Source organism: Macaca mulatta, chromosome 3 (genome assembly GCF_049350105.2).
Source record: "Macaca mulatta isolate MMU2019108-1 chromosome 3, T2T-MMU8v2.0, whole genome shotgun sequence".
NCBI classification, from domain to species: domain Eukaryota; kingdom Metazoa; phylum Chordata; class Mammalia; order Primates; family Cercopithecidae; genus Macaca; species Macaca mulatta.
In genome coordinates, this window is record NC_133408.1 from 83,337,976 (window position 1) to 83,361,205 (window position 23,230).

Consider the following 23,230-nt stretch of genomic DNA (forward strand, 5'->3'; position numbering starts at 1 on the left):
GACCCCTGGGGCCTTCCCAGGCCTTGTCACCCTCTGCACTCTCAGCACTTGTCTGTCTGCTTTGGGGAGCAGGGCATGGTTCTCCAGAATCTGCCCTGTGCACTCCCCTGCCATGCCCAGCCCAAGAGGGCTGCTTTCGGGACAGACCTGGGTTGTCACCTGCCTGTTTCTCTCAGCTGCTTCCTTTCATGTGTGCATATTCACATGTGCCGGCCTCTTGCGTAGGGGTCTCTCTCAGCCCCAGAAGACAGGTGGAGGCCTAGAATTCTGAACCTCCAGGGCAGAGGAGCTTCCCAGGGAAGCTGATTGGAGGTTCAGTGCATGGCTGGGGGTTCTGATGGAGCTGTGGCTACTGAACCACAGCCATCCTGCGAGGCTTTCTCACATCAGTTGTCTCACACTTAGCTGAGTGAAAGGCACCCTGACAGCATGTGGTGACAGGCGCGATGTGAGGGTTGGGTGAGCACTTGGAAGGTGCTGGCTCTGGGAGAGGAGAAGATCCCACTTGGCTGACACCGTGGCACCAAGAGCCAGATTCCATCGTTGTCTTCACCACCCTGACCAGAGCCCTGTGCTGTCATCTAGGAACTGGCTGCCCAAACAGGGTCTTGGTGGCCTCCCTGCTGCTGCGGGGGTTACCAGATGCTGGGAGGCAACAAGCTTTCTACCTTGCAGCCTCTCTTCAGAGACACCCATTGGCAGAACCTAACTAAATAGCAGTCAGGGAACTGGGTTGCCTCCAGCCATACAGAATGGAGAGCGGGACAGTGGGGTGGAGCTGAGAGTGGAGAGGCCCACCGCCCCCAGCACTCCAGGCTCCCCACCCTAAGCTGTTTCCCCAAAAAGAACAAGTCTAGTCACTGCTCTGATGGTTGGCCACTCACCCAAGCATTGGGGTAGTTTCTGCTGGCTTTACTGGGCACCATCAGGCACAGGTGACCACGGTCCTTGTTTGCACGAGTTTTAGGGTTACCACGGGAGTGGTCCCTCACACAGTGGGAGGGGAAAGAGCTGCCAGAGATGATTTCTGAAGCAAGGAAGAGCATCTCAAAGTGGAGACAGCCAGGACAAATGCCCAGGGTGTGGCATCAACTTAGTGCTTAGAGTGGGATGCACAGAGTCTGCAGGGCTGAGACCAAGGAGCTGAAGGAGCCAGTTCAGGAGGGCCTGGTGTGCATCTAACCAAGGAAATAAAAGCTCATCCTTGGAGCCCCTGACTTTCATTTTGAGATAATCACAGGTTCCTGTGCAGTTGTAAGAATCTGTGATTTGCTCAATGGCAGAGTAGGATGCAAGGTCACACCCCAATACTGACATGAGCACAGGTCAAGCAGAGAGCATCTCCTAAGGGCCCTCACATTGCGCTTTATACTCACGACCTCCTCGTCCTTCACCACCAGCAACCACAAGTCTTTGGTCATTCTAAGAGTGTCAGGGAATCACAGGATGTGACTTCTGGAATTGTATTTCTTGACTTGGCACAATTCTCTGAAAATTTGAAGTCTTAAATTGCATGTATCAGTAGTTTGTCTTTTTCTTGGTGTTGCATCTGTTTTGTGCTTTATTCCGTGATGTGGCTGTAACAACCATTTGCTCCCTTAACCCTGGGGCGACATCCTGGTTGTTTCCAGGTTTGGGATATTACTGATAAAGTAACCAGAAAATCTATGTCTAGGTTTTTCTGTAAGTTTTCATTTCTCTGGGATAAAGATTCCCAGGAGTGTAACTGCCAGGTCAGATGGAATGTGTGTGTTTCTCTAAAAAACTACCATCTTTTCATCTCTTTCTGATAAGTTGTTGATAAGTACACATTTATTTCCCATCTCTGGTGAAATGTCTTCTCGTGTCTTTTGCCTGTGTTGTACTTGCATTTGCTTTTTTATCAGTCTTGAGAGGACTTTGTAAGACTTACATTGAGATATTTTTGTTTGTTTTTGCCTCTAGATGTCAGTTTCTCTGGAACCATTTGTTGAAAGGCTATCCTCTCCTGTTGACTTTCGCATTTTTGTAAAGTCAGTTGGGCATATTTGTGTGGGTCTGTTTCTGCATTTTCGGTTCTGTACTGTTAATCTATGTTATCTGTCTGCCAATATCGCATTCTTGATTATCGTAGCTGTAAAGCAGGCTTATTGGGTGGCATGATGGGTTCTCCTACTTTATTTTTAAGAATTGTTTTAGCTATTCTAGTTCCTTTGCCAATCCATGTAAATTTTTGAAAAAGCTCGTCTATGTAAAAACAAAACACGAAAGTCTTACTGAGGGTTTGATAGGAATTACATTAAACCTGTAGATCAGTTTGGGGAGACATGACATCTTTACTGTGTGGAATCTTCCAGTTGAAACAATAGCCATCTCTATCCAAGGGTTCAACCAACCCCAGAGTGCAAAAGCAAAAAATAATACAAGAATGCAAATTTAAATAACAGCATAGCTTTTATACCATGTTAGATATTTTCAGTAGCCCAGAGATGGTTTAAAGTTCACAGGAGGATGTGCAGATTATATGGACATGCCCTGCTGTTTTCTATTAGGAACTGGAGCATGTGTGGATGGATACCAAGGGATGACTAGATATTTATTTAGGCCTTTGCTTTTATCAATGTTTTGTAGTTTGGGTTTTTTGTTTGTTTGTTTTGTTTTGTGACAGAGTTTGTTCCTGTTGCCCAGGCTGGAGTGCAATGGCGCGGTCTCGGATCACTGCAACCTCCACCTCCTGGGTTCAAGTGATTGTCATGCCACAGCCTCCTGAGTAGCTGGGATTACAGGCACCTGCCACCATGCCTGGCTAATTTTTGTGTTTTTAGTAGAGATGGGGTTTCACCATATTGGCCAGGCTGGTCTCGAACTCCTGCCCTCAGGTGATCTGCTCGCCTCAGCCTCCCCAAGTGCTGGGATTACAGGCGTGAGCCACCACACCCAGCCTGTAGTTTTTGTTTTGTATTACATAAGTCGGCCATGTGTGGTGGGATCACGCCTGTAATCCCGGCACTTAGGGAAGCCTAAAGGTGGACGAATCAGCTGAGGCCAGGAGTTCAAGACCAACGTGGCCAACATTGTGAAACCCCATCTCTACTAAAAATATAAAAATTAGCCAGGCGTGATGGCGGGCACCTGTAATCTCAGCTACTCAGGAGGCTGAGGCAGGAGAATCACTTGAACCCAGGGAGGTGAAGGTTGCAGTGAGCCAAGATTGCACCACTGCACTCCAGCCTGGGTGACAGAGCAAGACTCTATCTCAGAAAATAAATAAATATGTGTGTGTGTGTGTGTATATATGTATGTATGTATGTGTATATATGTGTGTGTATATATATGTATACACACACATACCCCTAAGTCATGATTTTGGAGCAATTATAAGTGGTATAGTGTGCTTAATTTTGGCATTCACACGTTGATTGTTAGCATATAGAAATGGGATTGATTTTGTGTGATCTTGCTAAACTTTATGCATTTTTTAAATTCCTTTGGATTTCCTATGTAGATATTTATGTCCTGAAAACAGGAATATTTTTATCTCATCCTTTCAAATCAATATGCTTTTTATTTTGTTATTTACAAACCACTTTATTAAAACATAATTCACATGCCATACGCTTCACCCATTTAAAATGTATGATTCGGCTGGGTGTGGTGGCTCATGCCTGTAATCCCAGCACTTTGGGAGGCCAAGGCCCCCAGATCTTGAGCCCAGGAGTTCAAGACCACCCTGGGCAACAGGCAAAACCCTGTCTCTATTTTTTTAAATACAAAAATTAGCCTCGGTGGCATGCACCTGTTGTCCCAGCAACCCAGGAGGCTGAGGTGGGAGGATCACCTAAGCCTGGGAAGTCAAGCCTGCAGTGAACCATGATAGCACCACTGCATTCCAGCCTGGGCAACAGAGTGAGACCCCATCTCACAAAAATGTATGAGTCAGTGATTTTGTCTCTTTGCAGATATATGCAACCATCACCACAATTTTAACATTTTCTAAACCTCATATGCTGTACCTTATAGTTATTACCTGCCTATCTCCCCCCAATCCCCATCATATGCATGCAGCCATTTCTCTATAGATAGAGTTTCCTTTTCTGAACTTTCATATGAGTTAGATCATACAAGATGTGGTATTTTGGTATTTTGTGACTGGCTTCATTTACTTAGCATATTTTCATGTTTCATGTCACATGTATCAGTATTCATTCCCTTCTTTGGCTGAATAATATTCCATTATATGTTTGTGCCACATTTTGTTTATCCATTCGTCCATTGGTGGACATATGGATTGTTTCCACCTTCTGGCTAATATGAACTGATACAGTTTGGATATTTTGTCCCCCTCCAAATCTCATGAAATAGGATCACCAGTGTTGGAAAATGGGGCCTGTTAGGAAGTGTTTGGATCATGGGAACAGATCTGTCATAAATGGCTTGGTGCCATCCTTGTAATGAGTGAGTTCTTGCTCTATATTAGTTCACTTGAAAGCTGCTTGTTTAAAAGAGACTGGGAGCTGCTGCCCTCTCTCTTCTGCCCTCTCTCATCATGTGACATGCCTGCTCCCTGTTCACCTTCTGTCATGAGTAAAAGCTTCCTGAGGCCTTCCCAGGAGCCAAGCAGATGTTGGTACCATGCTTGTACAGCCTGCAGAACTGTGAGACAAATAAACTTCTTTATAAATTATCATCTCAGATATTCTTCTATAGCAATGCAAAATGGACTAATACATGAATAATGCTGCTATAAATATTCCTGTACAAGTTTGAGTATAAATGTATGTTCTCATTTTTCTCCACTACCTAGGAGTGGAATTGCTAGGTCTGTGGTAACTGTGTAGTCATTTAAGGAACTGCTAGACTGTTTTACATTCCCACCAGCAGTGTGGAAGGTTTCAGATCTCTCTACATCCTCAATGGCACTTGTAATTTGAGTTTTATTTTAGCCATGTTAGTGGGTATAAAGTGATTTCTCATTGTGGTTTTTGTTATTTCCCTAATAACTAATGGTTTTCAGCATTTTTTCATTTACTTATTTGGCCATTTGCATGTCTTTTGGAAGAATGTCTTTTTTAAGATTCAGGGAGTGGCCAGGTGGAGTGGCTCACGCCTGTAATCCCAGCACTTTGGGAGGCCGAGGTGGGCGGGTCATGAGGTCAGGAGATTGAGACCATCCTGGCCAACACAGTGAAACACCATCTCTACTAAAAATACAAAAAAATTAGCCAGGCGTGGTGGTGGGTGCTGTAGTCCCCACTACTCAGGAGGCTGAGGCAGGAGAATGGCATGAACCTGGGAGGTGGAGCTTGCAGTGAGCTGAGATAGTGCCACTGCACTCCAGCCTGGGTGACAAAGTGAGACGCTGTCTCAAAAAAAAAAGATTTAGGGAGTACATTAGGTGCAGGTTTGTTACATGGGTATACTCTATAATGCTGAGGTTTGGGCTTCTAATGAACCTATTACGCACGTAGTGAACATAGTACCCAGTGGTAGTTTTTCAACCCTTGTCTTCCACCCTCCCCACATTTGGATTCTCCAGTGTCTATTATTTCCATCTTTATGTCCATGTATACCCATCCATTGTTTAGCTCTCATTTATAAGTGAGAACATGCAGTATTTGATTTTCAGTTTCTGAGTTACTTCACTTAGGATAATGGCTTCCAGCTCCATCTTGCTGCAAAGGTGTGTGTATGTGTGTGCGCTGGGTAATTTATTAGAAAAGAGGTTTAATTGGCATGTGGTTCTGCAAGCTGTACATGAAGCATAGTGACATGTGTTTCTGGGGAGGCTCCCAGTCGTGGTAGAAGGCAAAGGGGGAACAGGCATGTCACATGGTGAAACAGGAGCAAGAAAGAGAGTGTGTGGAGTGAGGAGATGCCACACACTTTTAAATCACCAAATCTTGGCCGGGCACGGTGGCTCATACCTGTAATCCCAGCATTTTGGGAGGCTGAAGTGGGCGGATCATGAGATCAGGAGATCAAGGCCATCCTGGCCAACATGGTGAAACCCCATCTCTACTAAAATACAAATAATGATAATAATAATAATTAGCTGGGCGTAGTGGCACATGCCTGTAGTCTCAGCCACTCAGGAGCCTGAGGCATGGGAATTGCTTGAATCTGGGAGGCAGAGGTTGCAGTGAGCCGAGGTCACACCACTGCACTCCAGCCTGGCAACAGAGCAAGACTCAGTCCCAAAAAAGACCAAATCTCAAGAGAAAACTGTCTCAAAGACAGCACCAAACCATGAGGGGTCCGTCCCCATGATCCAAACACCTGCCACCAGGCCCCACCTCCAGCATTGGGGATTACAATTCAACATGAGATTTGGGTGGAGACACATACCAGACTATTATGCTGCCATAACAGAATACTGCAAACTGCTGAGTAATTTATAAAGAACAGAACTTGGCCAGGCAGGGTGGCTCATGTCTGTAATCCCAGCACTTTGGAGACCAAGGCAGGCAGATCATGAGGTCAGGAGTTCGACACCAGCCTGACCAACATGGTGAAACACCATCTCTACTAAAAGTACAAAAAATTAGCCAGGCGTCGTGTGTGCCTGTAATTCCAGCTACTCGGGAGGATGAGGCAGGAGAATCGCTTGAACCCAGGAGGTGGAGGTTGCAGTGAGCCAAGATCATGCCACTGCACTCCAGCCTGGGCAACAGAGTGAGACTCTTGTCTCAAAAAAAAAGAAAAAGAAAAGGAAATACAAGAAAAGAACTTTACGTAGTTCATGGTTCTGGAGGCTGGGAAGTCCAAGAGCATGGCACCAGCATCTGGTGAGGGTCATCCTATAGCAGAAGGCATCACACAGTGAGATAGCATGCACAAGAGAGAGAAAATGAGGCCAAACATTCTTTTATCAGGGGCTCACCCTTCAGAATCTAAACCATCCCATGTTAACAGCATTAATGATAGCCAAAAACTCATGGTCTAAATGCCTCTTGAAGGTGTCCTACCTCTTAATATTGTTGCAGTGCAGTTAAATTTCAACATGAGTTTAAGAGGGCATATTCAAACCATAGCATGGTGTGAAGTGTCAACTTTGTTTTGCATGTGGCTATCCATTTGTCCCAGCACCATTTGTTGAAAAGACTGTTCTTTCCCCGTATCCCTTTGAATGGTCTTGACACCCTTGTCAAAAATAAGTTGACCATAGATGTGTGGGTCTGCGTCTGGGCTCTCAGTTCTATTCCATTTATGTTTCTATCTATCCTTCTGCAAGTAGCACACTATCTCTTGATTGTTGTTGCTTTGTAGTAAGTACTGAAATTGGGAGGTGGTTTTTGTTTTCAAGATTGTTTGGCTGCTCTAGGTCCCTTGCAATTCTATGTGATTTTTAGAATTAACTCATCCATTTCCACAATGAAGTTAGTTGGGAGTCTGATAGGGATTGGGTTGGATCTTTAGATCTTGGGGATTGTTACCATGTTAATGTTAAGTCTTCTGACCCATGAACATGGGATACTTTCATATTTATTTAGATATTCCTTAATTCTTTCAACGTTGTTTTGGAGTTTCCAGAGTATTAGTTTTGAACTACTTTTGTTAAATTTATTCCTGAGTATGTTATTCTTTTTAATGCCAGTTTGAATCAAATTGCTTATTTTTTTAGTTTTAGAAACGGCCTTGCTGTGTTGGCCAGGGTGGCCTCAAACCCCTGGGCTCAGGCAATCTTTCTGCCTCAGCCACCCAAGTAGCTGGGACTATGGGTGTGCACCATCATGCCTGGCTCCTGGAATTTTCATAATCTCAGTGTTGGATTTTCATTGCAAGTTTACAGAAAAACAATTGATTTTTATTTATTTATTTTTATTTTTTTTATTTTATTTATTTATTTATTTATTTATTTTGAGACGGAGTCTTGCTCTGTCACCCAGGCTGGAGTGCAGTGGCCGGATCTCAGCTCACTGCAGCCTCCGCCTCCCGGGTTCACGCCATTCTCCTGCCTCAGCCTCCCGAGTAGCTGGGACTACAGGCGCCCGCCACCTCGCCCGGCTAGTTTTTTGTATTTTTTAGTAGAGACGGGGTTTCACCGTGTTAGCCAGGATGGTCTGGATCTCCTGACCTCGTGATCCGCCCGCCTCGGCCTCCCAAAGTGCTGGGATTACAGGCTTGAGCCACTGCGCCCGGCCAACAATTGATTTTTATATATGGATTTTGCATCCTGCAACCTTGCTGAACTATTATAATGTGTCTGTGGGTCTATTTTCTTTTTCTTTTTTTGAGATGGAGTCTTGCTCTGTTGCCCAGGCTGGAGTGCAGTAGCATGATGTCGGCTCACTGCAACCTCCACCTCCTGGGTTCAAGCAGTTCTCCCTACCTCAGCCTCCTGAGTGGATGGGATTACAGGCACCTGCCACCACGCTTGGCTAGTTTTTGTATTTTTCAGTAGAGACAGGGTTTCACCATGTTGGCCAGGCTGGTCTTGAACTCCTGACCTCAGGTGATCCACCCACCTCGGCTTCCCAAAATGCTGGGATTACAGGCATGTGGGTCTATTTTCATGTATTCTTTTTTAGTTCATTGAACTTTCTGGATGTGTAGATTATTGTTCTTCAGTAAATTTGAGAAGTTTTCAGTCATTACTATTTCATATATTTTTCTTTCTCCTTTTTCTTTTCTCTCCTTTTGGTTTTCCCATTATGTGTATGTGGGTGTGCTTAACAGTGTTCACATTCTCTGGAGTTTCTGTTCATTTTTCCTTTTTTTCTGTTATTCAGTTTGTATAATCTCTATCAATCTCTAATCTCTATCAAGTTCACTAATTCTTTCTTCGCCCACTGAAATCTACTGTTCAGCCCTCTTGTGAATTTTTTCTTTCAGATATTTTACTTTTCAACTCCATAATTTGCATTTTTAAAAAATTTATATCCAGCCTGGGCAACATGGTGAGACCTCGTCTCTACAAAAAAAATTTAAAAATTAGCTGGGTGTGGTGGCCCATACCTCAACTACTCAGGAGGCTGAAGTGGGAAGATCACCTGAGCCCCAGAGGTGGAGGCTGCAATGAGCCATGATCACGCCACCGCACTCCGGGGCAACAGAGTGAGAGCCTGTCTCAAAAAAAATTTTTTTAATTAAAAAAATAATTTATATCTCTTTGCTAATATTCTCTATTTGATGGAATATCATCATATATCTTCCATTACTTCTTTAATCATGCTTTCCCTTATTCTATGAACATATTTGTAGTGGTTATTCTGAAATATTTTTCTGTTAAAATCTGTTGCTTACACAGGCAGGTTCTGTTCCTGCATTTTTTTTTTTTTTCTGGTATACTAGTCATACTTTCATTTCTTTGCTAATTTTTTGTTGGAAAGTGGACATTTTAATAACATTAAATAATTGAACAGCACCCAATAGCAACTCTGGGTACAGGTCCAAACCCCCTCCCTTCTGGAGCTTGTATTGCTGTTTGCTTGTTTATTTGCTTAGTGACTAGCTGGATTATTTTGGTGAAGCCTTTACCTCTCCCCTACAATGTTCTGCCTCTGATGGTCCTCTTCAGGGAGGTGCAGCTATGTGTATGCCCACAGTCACCCTGGAATGACAGTGGTTCTGGTAAGGCTCTCCTACTCTCTTTTCCTAATCATGCCCAGCTGTTAAACTCCACTAATTGCCACTCCTAAACTTCACTGTTTGCTCTATTGTTTTCGATAATACTCCGGGCACAAATTCCTCTGCAAACTAATCCAAATTGTGGCCTCTTAGATAGAACAGTTTCAGAGGCCAGTGTTTTATATATTCTTTAATCCCAGTAGGGCTCCACCCAGCTGTCTTTTTTTTTTTTTTTTTTTTTGAGACGGAGTCTCGCTCTGTCACCCAGGCTGGAGTGCAGTGGCCGGATCTCAGCTCACTGCAAGCTCCGCCTCCCGGGTTCACGCCATTCTCCTGCCTCAGCCTCCCGAGTAGCTGGGACTACAGGCGCCTGCCACCTCGCCCGGCTAAGTTTTTGTATTTTTAGTAGAGACGGGGTTTCACTGTGTTACCCAGGATGGTCTCGATCTCCTGACCTCGTGATCCGCCCGTCTCGGCCTCCCAAAGTGCTGGGATTACAGGCTTGAGCCACCGCGCCCGGCCGCAGCTGTCTTATTACCCCATTTTCTCCTGCAAACTAGCCAACCTCCAACCTAGGCTGTATCTTCATTAGATCCATGAATCTCCTTCCAGTTGCTTTTCACCATAATGTCTACTGCTGTTGAGAATACCCTTGTGTTTAAACTTCCTTGTATTCCCTTGCAAGTAAGGTCAGTTCCTATGGGAAGCGATCATGGGCTGTTTTACAACCTGCCTTTCCCCTCCAGGCAAAATCTCTTAGCTCAGTGGCAAACTTCTGAGTCACACTCCCACTCTAGGAGCTGAGCAGTCAGTGGAAGGGAGGCAGCAGCCACTCCTGGCATGGAACTGTCACCTCATAAGCCGTGAGAAGGGCTATCAGGACCCCGGTATTCTCAGCATGTCACACCCAAAGTATAGTCCACTTTCCACAAGTAGGGGCTAAGTGGAAGAAGGGAGCCCCACCTCGACCAGACTCACTCAGGACTTACTTCCACAACAGGCAGCTGGGAGAGGGATGAGATACACTGAAGTATTCCCTCTTCCCAGGAAAAAAGCCCTCTGGCTGGGAGATGGAAGAAGAGAATCCTGTGTTCTTGGCAACACCAATCTGGTGTGGAGTCCACCTCCCTTTGCTGGACTGAGTTGTCTTGATTCAATACCACAGACTTGCCTTTCTTACTAAATTCTCATAGATTTTCTTGAATAGGTGTTTCTTTTTTTTTTTTTTTTAACGGAGTCTCACTCCATCACCCAGGCTGGAGTGCAGTGGCAGGATCTCGGCTCACTGCACCCAACCTCCGCCTCCGGGGTTCAAGCAATTCTCCTGCCTCAGCCTCCCTAGTAGGTAGGATTACAGGCATGCACCATCATACCCAACTAATTTTTCTATTTTTTTTTTTTTTAGTAGAGATGGGGTTTCACCATGTTGGCCAGGCTGGTCTTGAACTCCTGATCTCAAGTGATCCATCCACCTTGGTCTCCCAAAATGCTGGGATTACAGGCATTAGCCACCACACCCAGCCTTGAATAGATGTTTCTTCATTTGCTGTTTGCCCTTCAGACCGTTTCCAGAAGCTTTAATTTGTTCTCTCTTTCATTTTTATTTTATTGGGCGCTTTCTTTTTCTTTTTTCTTTTTTTTTTTTTTCTGAGACAGTCTCACTCTGTCACCAGGCTGGAGTTCAGTGGCGCAATCTCGGCTCACTGCAACCGCCACCTCCCAGGTTCAAGTGATTCTCCTGCCTCAGCCTCCTGAGTAGCTAGGACTATAGGCATGTGCCACCATGCCCACCTAATTTTTGTATTTTCAGTAGAAACGGTTTCACCATGTTGGCCAGGATGGTCTTGATTTCTTGATCTCATGATCCGCCCCCCTCGGCCTCCCAAAGTGCTGGGATTACGGGCGTGAGTCACCCCGCCCGGCTTGTTGACCTTTCAACTCAGCTTTATTTATTTTTTTTTTTGAGATGGAGTCTCGCTCTGTCGTCCAGGCTGGAGTGCAGTGGCCGGATCTCAGCTCACTGCAAGCCCCACCTCCCGGGTTCACGCCATTCTCCGGCCTCAGCCTCCCGAGTAGCTGGGACTGCAGGCGCCCATCACCTCGCCCGGCTAGTTTTTTGCATTTTTTTTTTTATTTAGTAGAGACGGGGTTTCACTGTGTTAGCCAGGATGGTCTCGATCTCCTGACCTCGTGATCCGCCCGTCTCGGCCTCCCAAAGTGCTGGGATTACAGGCTTGAGCCACTGCGCCCGGCCAGCTTTTTTTTTTTTTAATAATTTTTACCAGGCTGAGCGTGGCGGCTCACACCTGTAATCCCAACACTTTGGGAGGCCAAGGTGGGTGGATCACGAGGTCAGGAGTTCAAGACCAGCCTGGCCAACATGGTGAAACCCCGTCTCTACTTAAAACACAAAAATTAGCTGGGTGTGGTGGGACCTGTAGTCGCAGCTACTCGGGAGGCTGAGGCAGTAGGATTGCTTGAACCTGGAAGATGGAGGTTGCAGTGAGCCGAGATCGTGCCACTATACTACAGACTGGGTGAAAAAGCAAGACTCTATCTCAAAAAAATAAAAATAAAAATTAATAACAATAATTTTTACCAGTTTCACTGGGGAGCTGCTCAGCAGAACTCCCCATGCTTTCATTCTGGAAGTGAATCTGCCTTTTATTTCTTCTTGCTTAATTGCAAGGGTTAGAAATTCCAATAATATATTGAAATGAGTGGTGAGTACAGACACCCTTGCCTTGTTCCCAATCTTAAAAAGCATTCAATCTTTCACCATTAAGTATGATGTTAGCTATATAAGTTTTTTGTATAAGATCTTTATCAAGTTTATTTTTAACTTGCTGAAAGTGTGTGTGTTTTTTTTAATCATGAAGGATGGTTGTTGTGTCAAACACATTTTCTGTGTCAACTGATACCATAATTTTTCTTCTTTAGCCTGTTGGTGTTGTGGATTATTGTTGATTGATTTTCAACTGTCAAACCAGCCTTGCATACCTGGAATAAATTCCACTTGGTCATGGTGTATATTTTTTTATACATCGTTATATTTGATTTGCCAATATTGAGAATTTTTGTGCCTGAATTCATGAGAGATACTGGTCTGCAGTTTTTGTTTTGGAGGTCTTGGGGGGTATTGACACTTTGTTAGTTTTGACATCAGGATATTTCTTGCCTTATAAAATGAGTTAGGAAGTGTCCCCTTCTCTTTTGTTTTCTGAAAGAGATTGTTTAAAGTTGATGTTAATTCTAATGGTGTGGTGTGTCTGGTTCCTGGGGTACAGCAGGGAGAGATGCCCAGCAGGCAGCCAGGTATGTAGCACTGAGCCTTGAGGCAGGTCTGGGGGAGTCAGAGGGCAGCCCCTGGCTTAATTAGCTCAAAGTTAGAACCCACAGAAGACTGAGGATTTTGAAACCTCCCTCCCTGTCTGTGACAATGGCTACTCTGATTCCCCCCACCCCAATCAGGGGTGATGACAATGCCTCATTCATCTGTCTCCCTGGTGCCTGGCACGGGGGGCGGGGGGTGCTCAGTGAATCTGGGTGGCGCAGTAGCCTGTGTGAAAGCAAGAGGCATTTCAGGAAATTCATGAGGCGGGCTTCTTCCTGGGAGGTGTGGCAGAGGGTGCTGCCAGGAATAGAGGGAAACACTTTCTTCCCTTTTCCTTCTACTGCCTAGGGAAGTGTGGGGGTGGAGGGGAGGTGAGGGGACAGATCAACGAGTTGCCAAGAGACCTGGAGACCGACCCATCCGGGCTGCCTTCCCTGGTGCGCTCTCGCCGGCTCCATCCCTGGTTGCCATGGAGACAGGAGGCGGTTGCCACGGAGACCGACGACTGCCAGGACCAGCCAATCACTCCGGAGCTGCAGCTCCAGGGCTCACCTTTTGGCTGGAGGCATCGGGCTGGGCGGGGCCCCCTTCCTCCCCAGGCCCTGCACCTTCTGCTTGGTCAGCGCAGCCACCGCCGCCCAAAGCGCTCCGAGCATTCCAGGATCCCAACCACCTCCCCAATCTCCTACAACCAGGGTTCTGGGGGCGTCCCCGCCTCTTCCCGGCCACGGGCTAATGCCACCCTGAGGCAAGCCAGCTTCCAATTGGCCCTGAAACCCTCCCTCGTTAATGCTGTGGAAAGGGCGGGACCGGGCGCAGGCGCCCACCCCCGCTCCCCCTCGAAACCGCGCACAGCTAGAGGGAGGCCACAGCTGGGTGGGGCGGGGGCGGGGGCGGGGGCGGGGAGGGAGCCCTCCCACCCCCCGCACGCCCTCCGCAGTGCCGGGCGAGCCCGCGCACGCTCACTCGCGGGGACAGGCGGGCGGGGCGGCCTGACGTCACCCACTGCCTCCACCGCCTGGCCGAGGGGCGGTGGCCGCGCAGGCTCGGCGGGGCGGCGGCACCGACTGACAGAGGGTCGGAAGGACTGAGGGACGGGCGGGCGCACGGCCAGGCCATGCCTGGGGAGGCTGCCCGCGCCGAGCTGCTGCTGCCCGAGGCGGACGGACCCGGGCCCCGCACAGGTGAGGCCGTGGCCACTCCGTCCCTGCCTCCAGCGTCTCCCCTCTCCAGCCCGGGTTCTCTTTCCATCGCTCACCTTTCACCCCCTCCCCCATCTCCTCGAGTCCCCTCCCCTTTCCGCGCCCTGTCCTTCCCTCCATCTGAACCCTGCCCCCGCCTCTCCCAGAACTGCGGGGAAGGTGGGGCGCACGACGTGCCCTCCGCGAGCCAGAAAGGACATGGGGGCTTAAGCCCTTGGCCTCTGACCCAGGGATCGTGGGGCTCGCATCCCGCCCGCTGCATCCCGTTGTCCGCACCGAGCTGCCAGCCTGCCGGGGCTGGGCCACTCTGGACAGAGGCAGTGGGTTCTGGAGGCGGGGTGTCCGGCCGATACCCCCAATACGATCAGGTGACCACCGGGAGGGTCCTCAGCTGCACCAGGCCTGTCCTGGGCTGGCGACTGGTCATGGCTCTGGAGGGAGGAGCAGGACTGGCTGGAGCCTGGGAAGCCTGGATGGAGGGCCAGGTTGTGGAAGAAAGGCTAAGTTGGGTCTGGAAAGTGAAAGGCCTTGGGGGAGGTGGCCTGATTAGCAATGGCCCCGGTGTGCAGACCACCTGTCCTTAGGCTGGGTCAACAAATGCTGGTGGAGGCTGATGGGGTCTACCAGGGCCTAGAAAGAGCCCAGCCTGCACAGTCCTGGCGTGGAGGTCAGCCATGTGTGGGTAGGGCCAAGGGCACCTTGCTGTGGGCAAGAAGTCACCTAGAGATGGGACCAGTGCTGGGGCCTGGGGCCTGGTTTGGGGTGACATAGGCTGCTGCCTCTGCTCTAGGTGGGAGGCAGGGAGTGCAGGCAGGGAGTGCAGGCCCGGACTTCCCAGCCCCAGGGTCTTGTGCTGGCTCTGTTCTGGCTTGCTTGGTGACCTTGAATGAGTTACAAAAACCTTTGGCCTTTGATTTCTGTTCCATCCCAACAGTTCAGCCGTTCCCCTGCCCTGGGGGCCACACCAGGGACCAGAACCAAGAGCCTAGCTTCAGGGCACCCAGTGATGCCCCACCAGCCACGCCCACTCCTGGTGTTGAGTGTCAGGCATGCAGAAACCCAAAGGACCCCTTGTCTCAGGACGCCCTGGCTGTCCCATCACCCCAGCAGCAAAGCCCTCGGGGGACGAGTTTTGGCTGGTGGCTCAGGGTTCAGGGCTCTGATGCTGCTGAGGGGAGCTGGAGCAGCCTGGCAAGAGGGCCCCCCTTCTTTAAGCTTCACCTCTAATCCTGGCTCTGCTTTGCAGATGAGAAAACTGAGGTGCAGGAGATGTCCTGGTCACTAGTGAGTTCAGTAGAGCAGGAGCCACTGGGCAGGCATCTGCAGCCTGGAGAGCTGGTCCCTGTGTGCCGCCCCTCCCCCACCCTGGGCAAGACCTGGCCTGGACTCTGAAGGGCCTTCACGGATGCTTCAAACGGAGGTGCCTTTGGCCTAGGTCCAAGTGAGGGAGTGGACATAATGGAGACATTTAAAATGAGGCTTATGAGCATTTAGAGCACACAGAAAAATGCTTATGAGATTAGGTTGGGTGAAAACAGCTAGACTCAAAACTGAATGTGCAATGTGATCTCGCCTGTGATAAAATACAGGCCAGTAAGAGTCCAGGAGGCAGAAAACCATAGCGGTGTGGTGTGCCGCAACCTCGGAGGGGTTTTATTCCATCTTCCTGAGTCCCCTTTCCGACCCATGGCTGCTACTTCCTATGTGCATGGACTCCTTTCTCAGCTGGAGGTGTGTTAGCGCACAGACGTTTACTGAGTACCACGGCCTCCTCATACTGAAGCCTGCCCAGGGGGTTGGCGGAGTGCACCATGGGACCCAGAGAAGGCCCACAGGGCAGGGTGGGAACTCCCAGCACCCGGGAAGGAACTGGTGGTCACCCATGGGGTGGCTGCCACCAAGGAGAGGACTTGGCCAGAGGCTGCTGTTGGCCCTCTGAAGCTGTCCCGTGCTCTTGCTGGGCTCCACAGTCCCCCGTTCCTGCCCACCACTGCCCTTGTAGCCAGATGCTCCAACAAAGCCTCCGAGGGACACTTCATCTCTGTTCTCCAGAAACTTGGCTGCGTGTGGTGGCCCCTAGATTCCCCATCTCCCTGGCCGCAGGAGGGGAGCAGGGTCAGAGGGGTCTGATGAAACCCTGATATGTTGGCCTGAAGTGTAGGTAGCAAGGACAGCAGAGAGAGGAGGCACAGCGAGGCATGAAGCCTGGAACGTTCGAGCTGCGCACGTCGTGCTGGTGCCCCCTGCCTCATGTGGCGCATCTATTGGGAGGTCATGGGATGGGGCTGGCGCTGCCTGGCAGATTCCCACTGCCAGCCCCTCCCGCTGAGCCCAGCTGAACCACACTGATTCTGTGGAATGAAAACTGCAATCCAGTCTCCTCAGAGAGGCTGAAATGCTAGTTCTTTGCTGAGCTGTCCTTGAGGAAAGCCGCTGAGCAGGTCTGTTCATGACTCCCAGCAGCACTTCCCTCAAAACCCCTCTCTAGGAAACTGCTAGTAGCTGCTCTCTGCTGTCAAAACTCTTGGAAGTTCTCCCTCAAACGCAGCGCGCGCAGCATCTTCTCTTTTCTCTCCTGCCTTCCTGGGTCTGCCTTCCTCTGGGCCCTATGCAGCGGAAATTCATCTCCCCAGGCCTGGCCCTTGCCTGAGAGATGCATCCAGGGGCACCTCACAATCTTCTCTATCTCCACAGATCTGTCCTGCGATGCAGCTGCTGCCACCACCATCCTGGGAGGGGACCGGCGGGAGCCCTGTGCTCTGACCCCAGGGCCCAGCCACCTGGCCCTCACGTTCCTGCCCAGCAAGCCGGGCGCCCGGCCCCAGCCTGAGGGAGCCAGCTGGGATGCAGGGCCTGGTGGGGCACCCTCAGCCTGGGCAAATCCAGGGGAGGGCGGCCCGAGCCCCATGCTCCTCCCTGAGGGCCTGTCTTCCCAGGCTCTGTCCACCGAGGCTCCTCTCCCGGCCACCCTGGAGCCCCGGATTGTGATGGGAGAGGAGACGTGCCAAGCCCTCCTGTCACCCAGGGCTGCCCGGACAGCGCTCAGGGACCGGGAGGGTGGGCATGCAAGCCCAGACCCACCCCCCGAGTTGTGTTCTCAGGGTGATCTTTCTGTGCCTTCCCCTCCCCCAGACCCTGATTCCTTCTTTACACCTCCCTCCACCCCCACCAAGACCACCTATGCCCTGCTTCCCGGCTGTGGGCCCCTTGGAGATGCGGGGGACTCAGAGGCTGAGCTGTGGGATGAGCTGCTGGACTCGCCCCCGCCTTCACCCTCGGGCTCCTACATTACGGCCGATGGGGACAGCTGGGCCTCTTCACCCTCCTGTTCCCTCAGCCTGCTGGCTCCAGCTGAAGGGCTGGACTTCCCCTCAGGCTGGGGCCTGTCCCCCCAGGGGTCCATGGCGGATGAACGAGAGCTGCACCCTGCCGGAACCCCAGAGCCCCCCTCCTCTGAGTCCAGCCTCTCTGCAGACAGCAGCTCCTCCTGGGGCCAGGAGAGCCACTTCTTTGACCTGGACTTCCTGGCCAATGACCCGATGATCCCTGCAGCCCTCCTACCCTTCCAGGGCAGCCTCATCTTCCAGGTGGAGGCAGTGGAGGTGACACCGCTATCCCCAGAGGAAGAAGAGGAGGCTGTGGCGGATCCCGACCCAGGTGGGGACCTGGCTGGGGAGGGTGAGGAGGACAGCACGTCCGCCTCCTTCCTGCAGTCGCTGTCTGACCTGTCCATCACGGAGGGCATGGATGAGGCCTTTGCCTTCCGAGACGACACCTCTGCAGCCTCCTCTGATTCGGACTCAGCCTCCTACGCAGAGGCAGATGACGAGAGGCTGTACAGCGGGGAGCCCCATGCCCAGGCCACCCTCCTCCAGGACAGTGTCCAGAAGACAGAGGAGGAGAGCGGAGGTGGGGCCAAGGGGCTGCAGGTTCAGGAAGGGACTATGTCCTGGGCCCTGGAGGCTGCACCTCAGACCTCAGACAGAGGGGCCCATCTCTCCCAGATACAGGAATCGATCTCAGAAGTAACAGAAGAGGGCCTTGCTTTAGGCCAGGAGTCCACTGCCACTGTGACCCCTCACACTCTGCAGGTAGCCCCAGGCCTCCAGGTGGAGGCGGCTACCAGGGTGACCCCTCAGGCTGGGGAGGAAAAAGCAGACTCCACCACTGGACAAGCATCTGCTGCCATGGCAATGCCTCAGCCCTCCCAGGAGGGCATCAGCGAGATCTTAGGCCAAGAGTCTGTCACTGCAGAAAAACTTCCAACTCCACAGGAAGAAACAAGCCTCACATTGTGTCCAGACTCTCCTCAGAACTTGAAGGAAGAAGGAGGGCTGGACCTCCCCTCTGGCCCAAAGCCTGTAGCTGCAGCCTCACTTATGCCCCAGCAGGCTGAAGAGGACCTCACCTTACCCCAGGACCCCGCTGTGACACCACCTCTGCCTCTGCAAGACATGGATCTCTCGTCAGCCCCGAAGCCTGTGGCTGCAGCCACGACTGTCCCCAGGAAGGCTGAAGAGGACCTCACCTTACCCCAGAGCCCCGCTGTGACACCACCTCTGCCCCTACAAGACACAGATCTCTCGTCAGCCCCGAAGCCTGTAGGTGCAGCCTCGCTTGTGCCCCAGCAGGCTGAAGAGGACCCCACCTTACCCCAGGACCCCGCTGTGACACCACCTCTGCCCCTACAAGACACAGATCTCTCGTCAGCCCCGAAGCCTGTGGCTGCAGCCACGATTGTCCCCAGGCAGGCTGAAGAGGACCTCACCTTACCCCAGGACCCCACTATTATACCACCTCTGCCTCTACAAGACACAGATCTCTCGTCAGCCCCGAAGCCTGTGGCTGCAGCCACGACTGTCCCCAGGCAGGCTGAAGAGGACCTCACCTTACCCCAGGACCCCACTATTATACCACCTCTGCCCCTACAAGACACAGATCTTTCGTCAGCCCCGAAGCCTGTAGATGCAGCCTCGCTTGTGCCCCAGCAGGCTGAAGAGGACCCCACCTTACCCCAGGACCCCGCTGTGACACCACCTCTGCCCCTACAAGACACAGATCTCTCGTCAGCCCCGAAGCCTGTGGCTGCAGCCACGATTGTCCCCAGGCAGGCTGAAGAGGACCTCACCTTACCGCAGGACCCCACTATTATACCACCTCTGCCCCTACAAGACACAGATCTTTCGTCAGCCCCGAAGCCTGTAGATGCAGCCTCGCTTGTGCCCCAGCAGGCTGAAGAGGACCCCACCTTACCCCAGGACCCCGCTGTGACACCACCTCTGCCCCTACAAGACACAGATCTCTCGTCAGCCCCGAAGCCTGTGGCTGCAGCCACGATTGTCCCCAGGCAGGCTGAAGAGGACCTCACCTTACCGCAGGACCCCACTATTATACCACCTCTGCCCCTACAAGACACAGATCTTTCGTCAGCCCCGAAGCCTGTAGATGCAGCCTCGCTTGTGCCCCAGCAGGCTGAAGAGGACCCCACCTTACCCCAGGACCCCGCTGTGACACCACCTCTGCCCCTACAAGACACAGATCTCTCGTCAGCCCCGAAGCCTGTGGCTGCAGCCACGATTGTCCCCAGGCAGGCTGAAGAGGACCCCACCTTACCCCAGGACCCCGCTGTGACACCACCTCTGCCCCTACAAGACACAGATCTCTCGTCAGCCCCGAAGCCTGTGGCTGCAGCCACGATTGTCCCCAGGCAGGCTGAAGAGGACCTCACCTTACCGCAGGACCCCACTATTATACCACCTCTGCCCCTACAAGACACAGATCTCTCGTCAGCCCCGAAGCCTGTGGCTGCAGCCACGACTGTCCCCAGACAGGCTGAAGAGGACCTCACCTTACCCCAGGACCCCACTATTATACCACCTCTGCCCCTACAAGACACAGATCTTTCGTCAGCCCCGAAGCCTGTAGATGCAGCCTCGCTTGTGCCCAGGCAGGCTGAAGAGGACCTCACCTTACCCCAGGGCCCTGCTGTGACACCACCTCTGCCCCTACAAGACACAGATCTTTCGTCAGCCCCGAAGCCTGTAGATGCAGCCTCGCTTGTGCCCCAGCAGGCTGAAGAGGACCCCACCTTACCCCAGGACTCTGCTATGACACCACCTCTGCCTCTGCAAGACACAGGCCCCACCTCAGGTCCAGAGCCTCTGGCTGTGGCCACCCCTCAGACCTTGCAGGCAGAAGCAGGCTGCACCCCAGGGACAGAGCCTGTGGCCACCATGGCTCAGCAGGAAGTAGGTGCGGCCTTAGGCCCCAGGCCAGCACCTGAGGAGAAGAATGCAGCCCTCTCTAGAGTACCGGAGCCTGCAGCCTTGGACCAGGTCCAACGGGATGACCCACAGCCAGCTGCAGAAGCTGGGACACCTTGGGCCGCACAGGAAGATGCGGATTCGACTTTGGGCATGGAGGCCCTCTGTCTCCCTGAGCCTGCCTCTGGTGCTGGGGAGGAAGTAGCAGAAGCCCTTTCTAGGCCTGGATGGGAAGCATGTCTGGAAGCCCTAGTGCACACAAGTGATGGGGCTAAGCCTGACTCACCCCAAAAGGAGACCCTGGAGGTTGAGAACCAGCAGGGAGGAGGCCTCAAGCCACCGGCACAGGAACATGGACCCGGGTCAACACTTGGAGGTGCAGGGGAGGTCCCCGAGACACCTCCTGCTGCCTGCCCTGAGGTCAGCCAGGCCTGGCTCCTGAGCCCAGCCAGGGAAGGAAGAGGCCTGAGTGGCAAGTCCACACTGGAGCCCACGCTTCCCTCAGCTGTGGCCACAGAGGCCAGTCTGGACTCCTGCCCAGAATCTTCAGTAGGGGCTGTGTCCAGGCTGGACAGAGGCTGCCCTGACGCACCTGCCCCCACATCTGCACCAACCTCCCAGCAGCCGGAGCCTGTGCTGGGAGGCTGCCCTGATGCACCTGCCCCGATGTCTACACCAACCTCCCAGCAGCTGGAGCCTGTGCTGGGTCTGGGCAGTGTTGAGCGACCCCACAAAGCACCCAGTGTCCTTGGCCCCCTCTTGCTGCAGCCCCCAGAAAACCTTGGCAAGGGTCTGCCCAGCGCACCCCCGGACAGGCCCCTGGGCCCTGATCTTTCTGCTCCTGGTACCCTTGCTGGGGCAGCCCTACCCCCACTGGAGCCCCCAGCCCCCTGTCTGTGCCAGGACCTCCAGAAAGACTCCGTGGAAGAAGAGGAGCCCCCAGGCTCTCTGGGCCTCCCAACGCCCCAGGCAGGAGCCCAGCCTGCCGCTGCTGCTGTCTCAGGAACCACACAGCCTCTGGGGACTGGGCCGCGAGTCAGCCTCTTGCCTCACTCCCCGCTCCTCAGCCCCAAGGTGGCCTCCATGGATGCCAAAGACCTGGCCTTGCAGATCTCGCCGCCTTGCCAAGTGCCTCCTCCCTCTGGGCCCCAGAGCCCAGCTGGCCCTCAAGGGCTCTCGGCCCCCGAGCAGCAAGAGGACGAGGACAGCCTGGAGGAAGGTAAGGGGGAGGGTAGGATTGAAGTGCCCTGGGGCTTGGGTCAACTGGACTCTTCCTTAGAGCTGTCCTGGGCTGGAGGGCCCCTGAGGTGGTGGGGTGGGGGGCCCAGACCCCACAGCCACCATGGGGAGCTGGCACTGCTTCCTCTGGCCCTGATGTGGCAGCAGGGCCAGGGTCCTGAATCCCCTTCCCCACCACCTAGAAGCAAAAGGCCATCCTCACACCTCTCCCCTTCCCCAGACTCGCCTCGGGCCCTGGGCTCGGGTCAGCATTCGGATAGCCACGGGGAGTCGTCAGCCGAGCTGGACGAGCAGGACATCTTGGCTCCTCAGACCGCGCAGTGTCCAGCCCAGGTGCCCAGTCCAGGGAAGAGGGTGGGCCTCTGGGAGGGCCCCACATCCCACCCACGGATGCTCAGCCCTCACCTTTTCCCAGGCCCCAGCAGGCAGCAGTGAGGAGACCATCGCCAAAGCCAAGCAGAGTCGCAGTGAGAAGAAGGCCCGAAAGGTGGGCTGGTGGTTTCCCCTGGGACCTCAGGCCTGGGACCATCTGTGTGGGGAACATCCTTACCAAGACCCTCACACTCCATGGCTAATGAAATCCCATCCATCGGGGGCCTTTGGATCCATGCCAGTAACCCACACACCTTCCCCTAAACAGCTGAGGCTGGAATGTCATGAGAGGGCCCTTGTAGACTGAGGCTCATGGGGAGGGACCAACCACCAGCCCAAGGTCTTGGGGAAGTTGGCGGTGGACACTTTGCCTTCCTGGGCACTGTGCTGCTCTCCTCCCCCGACGTGGGTCAACACCAGGTCTGAGCCCCCCTCTGCCCTCTACTCCCAGGCAATGTCAAAGCTGGGCTTGCGGCAGATTCAGGGAGTCACCAGGATCACCATCCAGAAGTCCAAGAACATCCTCTTTGTCATCGCCAAGCCTGATGTCTTCAAGAGCCCAGCCTCAGACACTTATGTGGTCTTTGGCGAGGCCAAGGTCTGGGTGGAGGCTGTGGTGGACTGGGGGGTCCGAGGGACGGGGGACAAGGGGGGTCACAGGCTCTACTGACCCAGCCGTCTTCCGTGTTGCAGATTGAGGACCTGTCCCAGCAAGTGCACAAAGCTGCAGCGGAGAAGTTTAAGGTGCCCTCAGAGCCCTCGGCCTTGGTCCCTGAGTCAGCACCCAGGCCCCGGGTGAGGCTGGAGTGCAAGGAAGAGGAAGAGGAGGAGGAGGAAGAGGTGAGGTGCAGAGGCTCCAGGACCTCTTGGGGGTTGTGGGAGGCGCTACACAGGGGCTCTGCCCCAGGGACCTCAAGCAGCTCCAGCCACTTCCCTGCTCTCCCAACCCTAGGTGGACGAGGCGGGGCTGGAACTGCGTGACATTGAGCTGGTGATGGCGCAGGCCAATGTGTCCAGGGCCAAGGCCGTGCGGGCTCTGAGAGACAACCACAGTGACATTGTCAACGCCATCATGGTGAGCACTGGCCCCTTTCCCTGCCCCCGAGCTGTCCCCAAGGGCCTCGAGGGGTCCTGATGTTGGCTCTATTGGGGGACACTTCCCCCAACATGACTGTCTCTTTCTGCAGGAACTGACCATGTAGCCACTGACCGGAAGCTGGAGCCATCCTACGCCTTCCCTCAGCTCTGCTACTCAATAAATTGGTGTCCCTCCA

At 52.6% G+C, this 23,230-nt stretch overlaps 1 protein-coding gene across 2 annotated transcripts; it reads left to right on the forward strand.

Annotated features, from left to right (window-relative positions):
- The first annotated feature begins 13,880 nt into the window (after positions 1-13,880).
- On the forward strand, positions 13,881-23,230 carry NACAD (NAC alpha domain containing). 2 transcript variants are annotated; one of them, XM_077996805.1, is made up of 8 exons: positions 13,881-14,450; positions 16,777-21,564; positions 21,805-21,917; positions 22,000-22,071; positions 22,408-22,554; positions 22,650-22,796; positions 22,909-23,031; positions 23,144-23,230. In XM_077996805.1, the coding sequence occupies exons 2-8, from the start codon at positions 16,989-16,991 to the stop codon at positions 23,156-23,158; spliced, it is 5,193 nt and encodes a 1,730-aa protein (XP_077852931.1). In that variant the 5' UTR covers positions 13,881-14,450; positions 16,777-16,988; the 3' UTR covers positions 23,159-23,230. The 2 variants fall into 2 exon arrangements, with proteins under 2 accessions (XP_077852931.1, XP_014989086.3); XM_015133600.3 differs by having other exon boundaries at positions 13,881-14,064.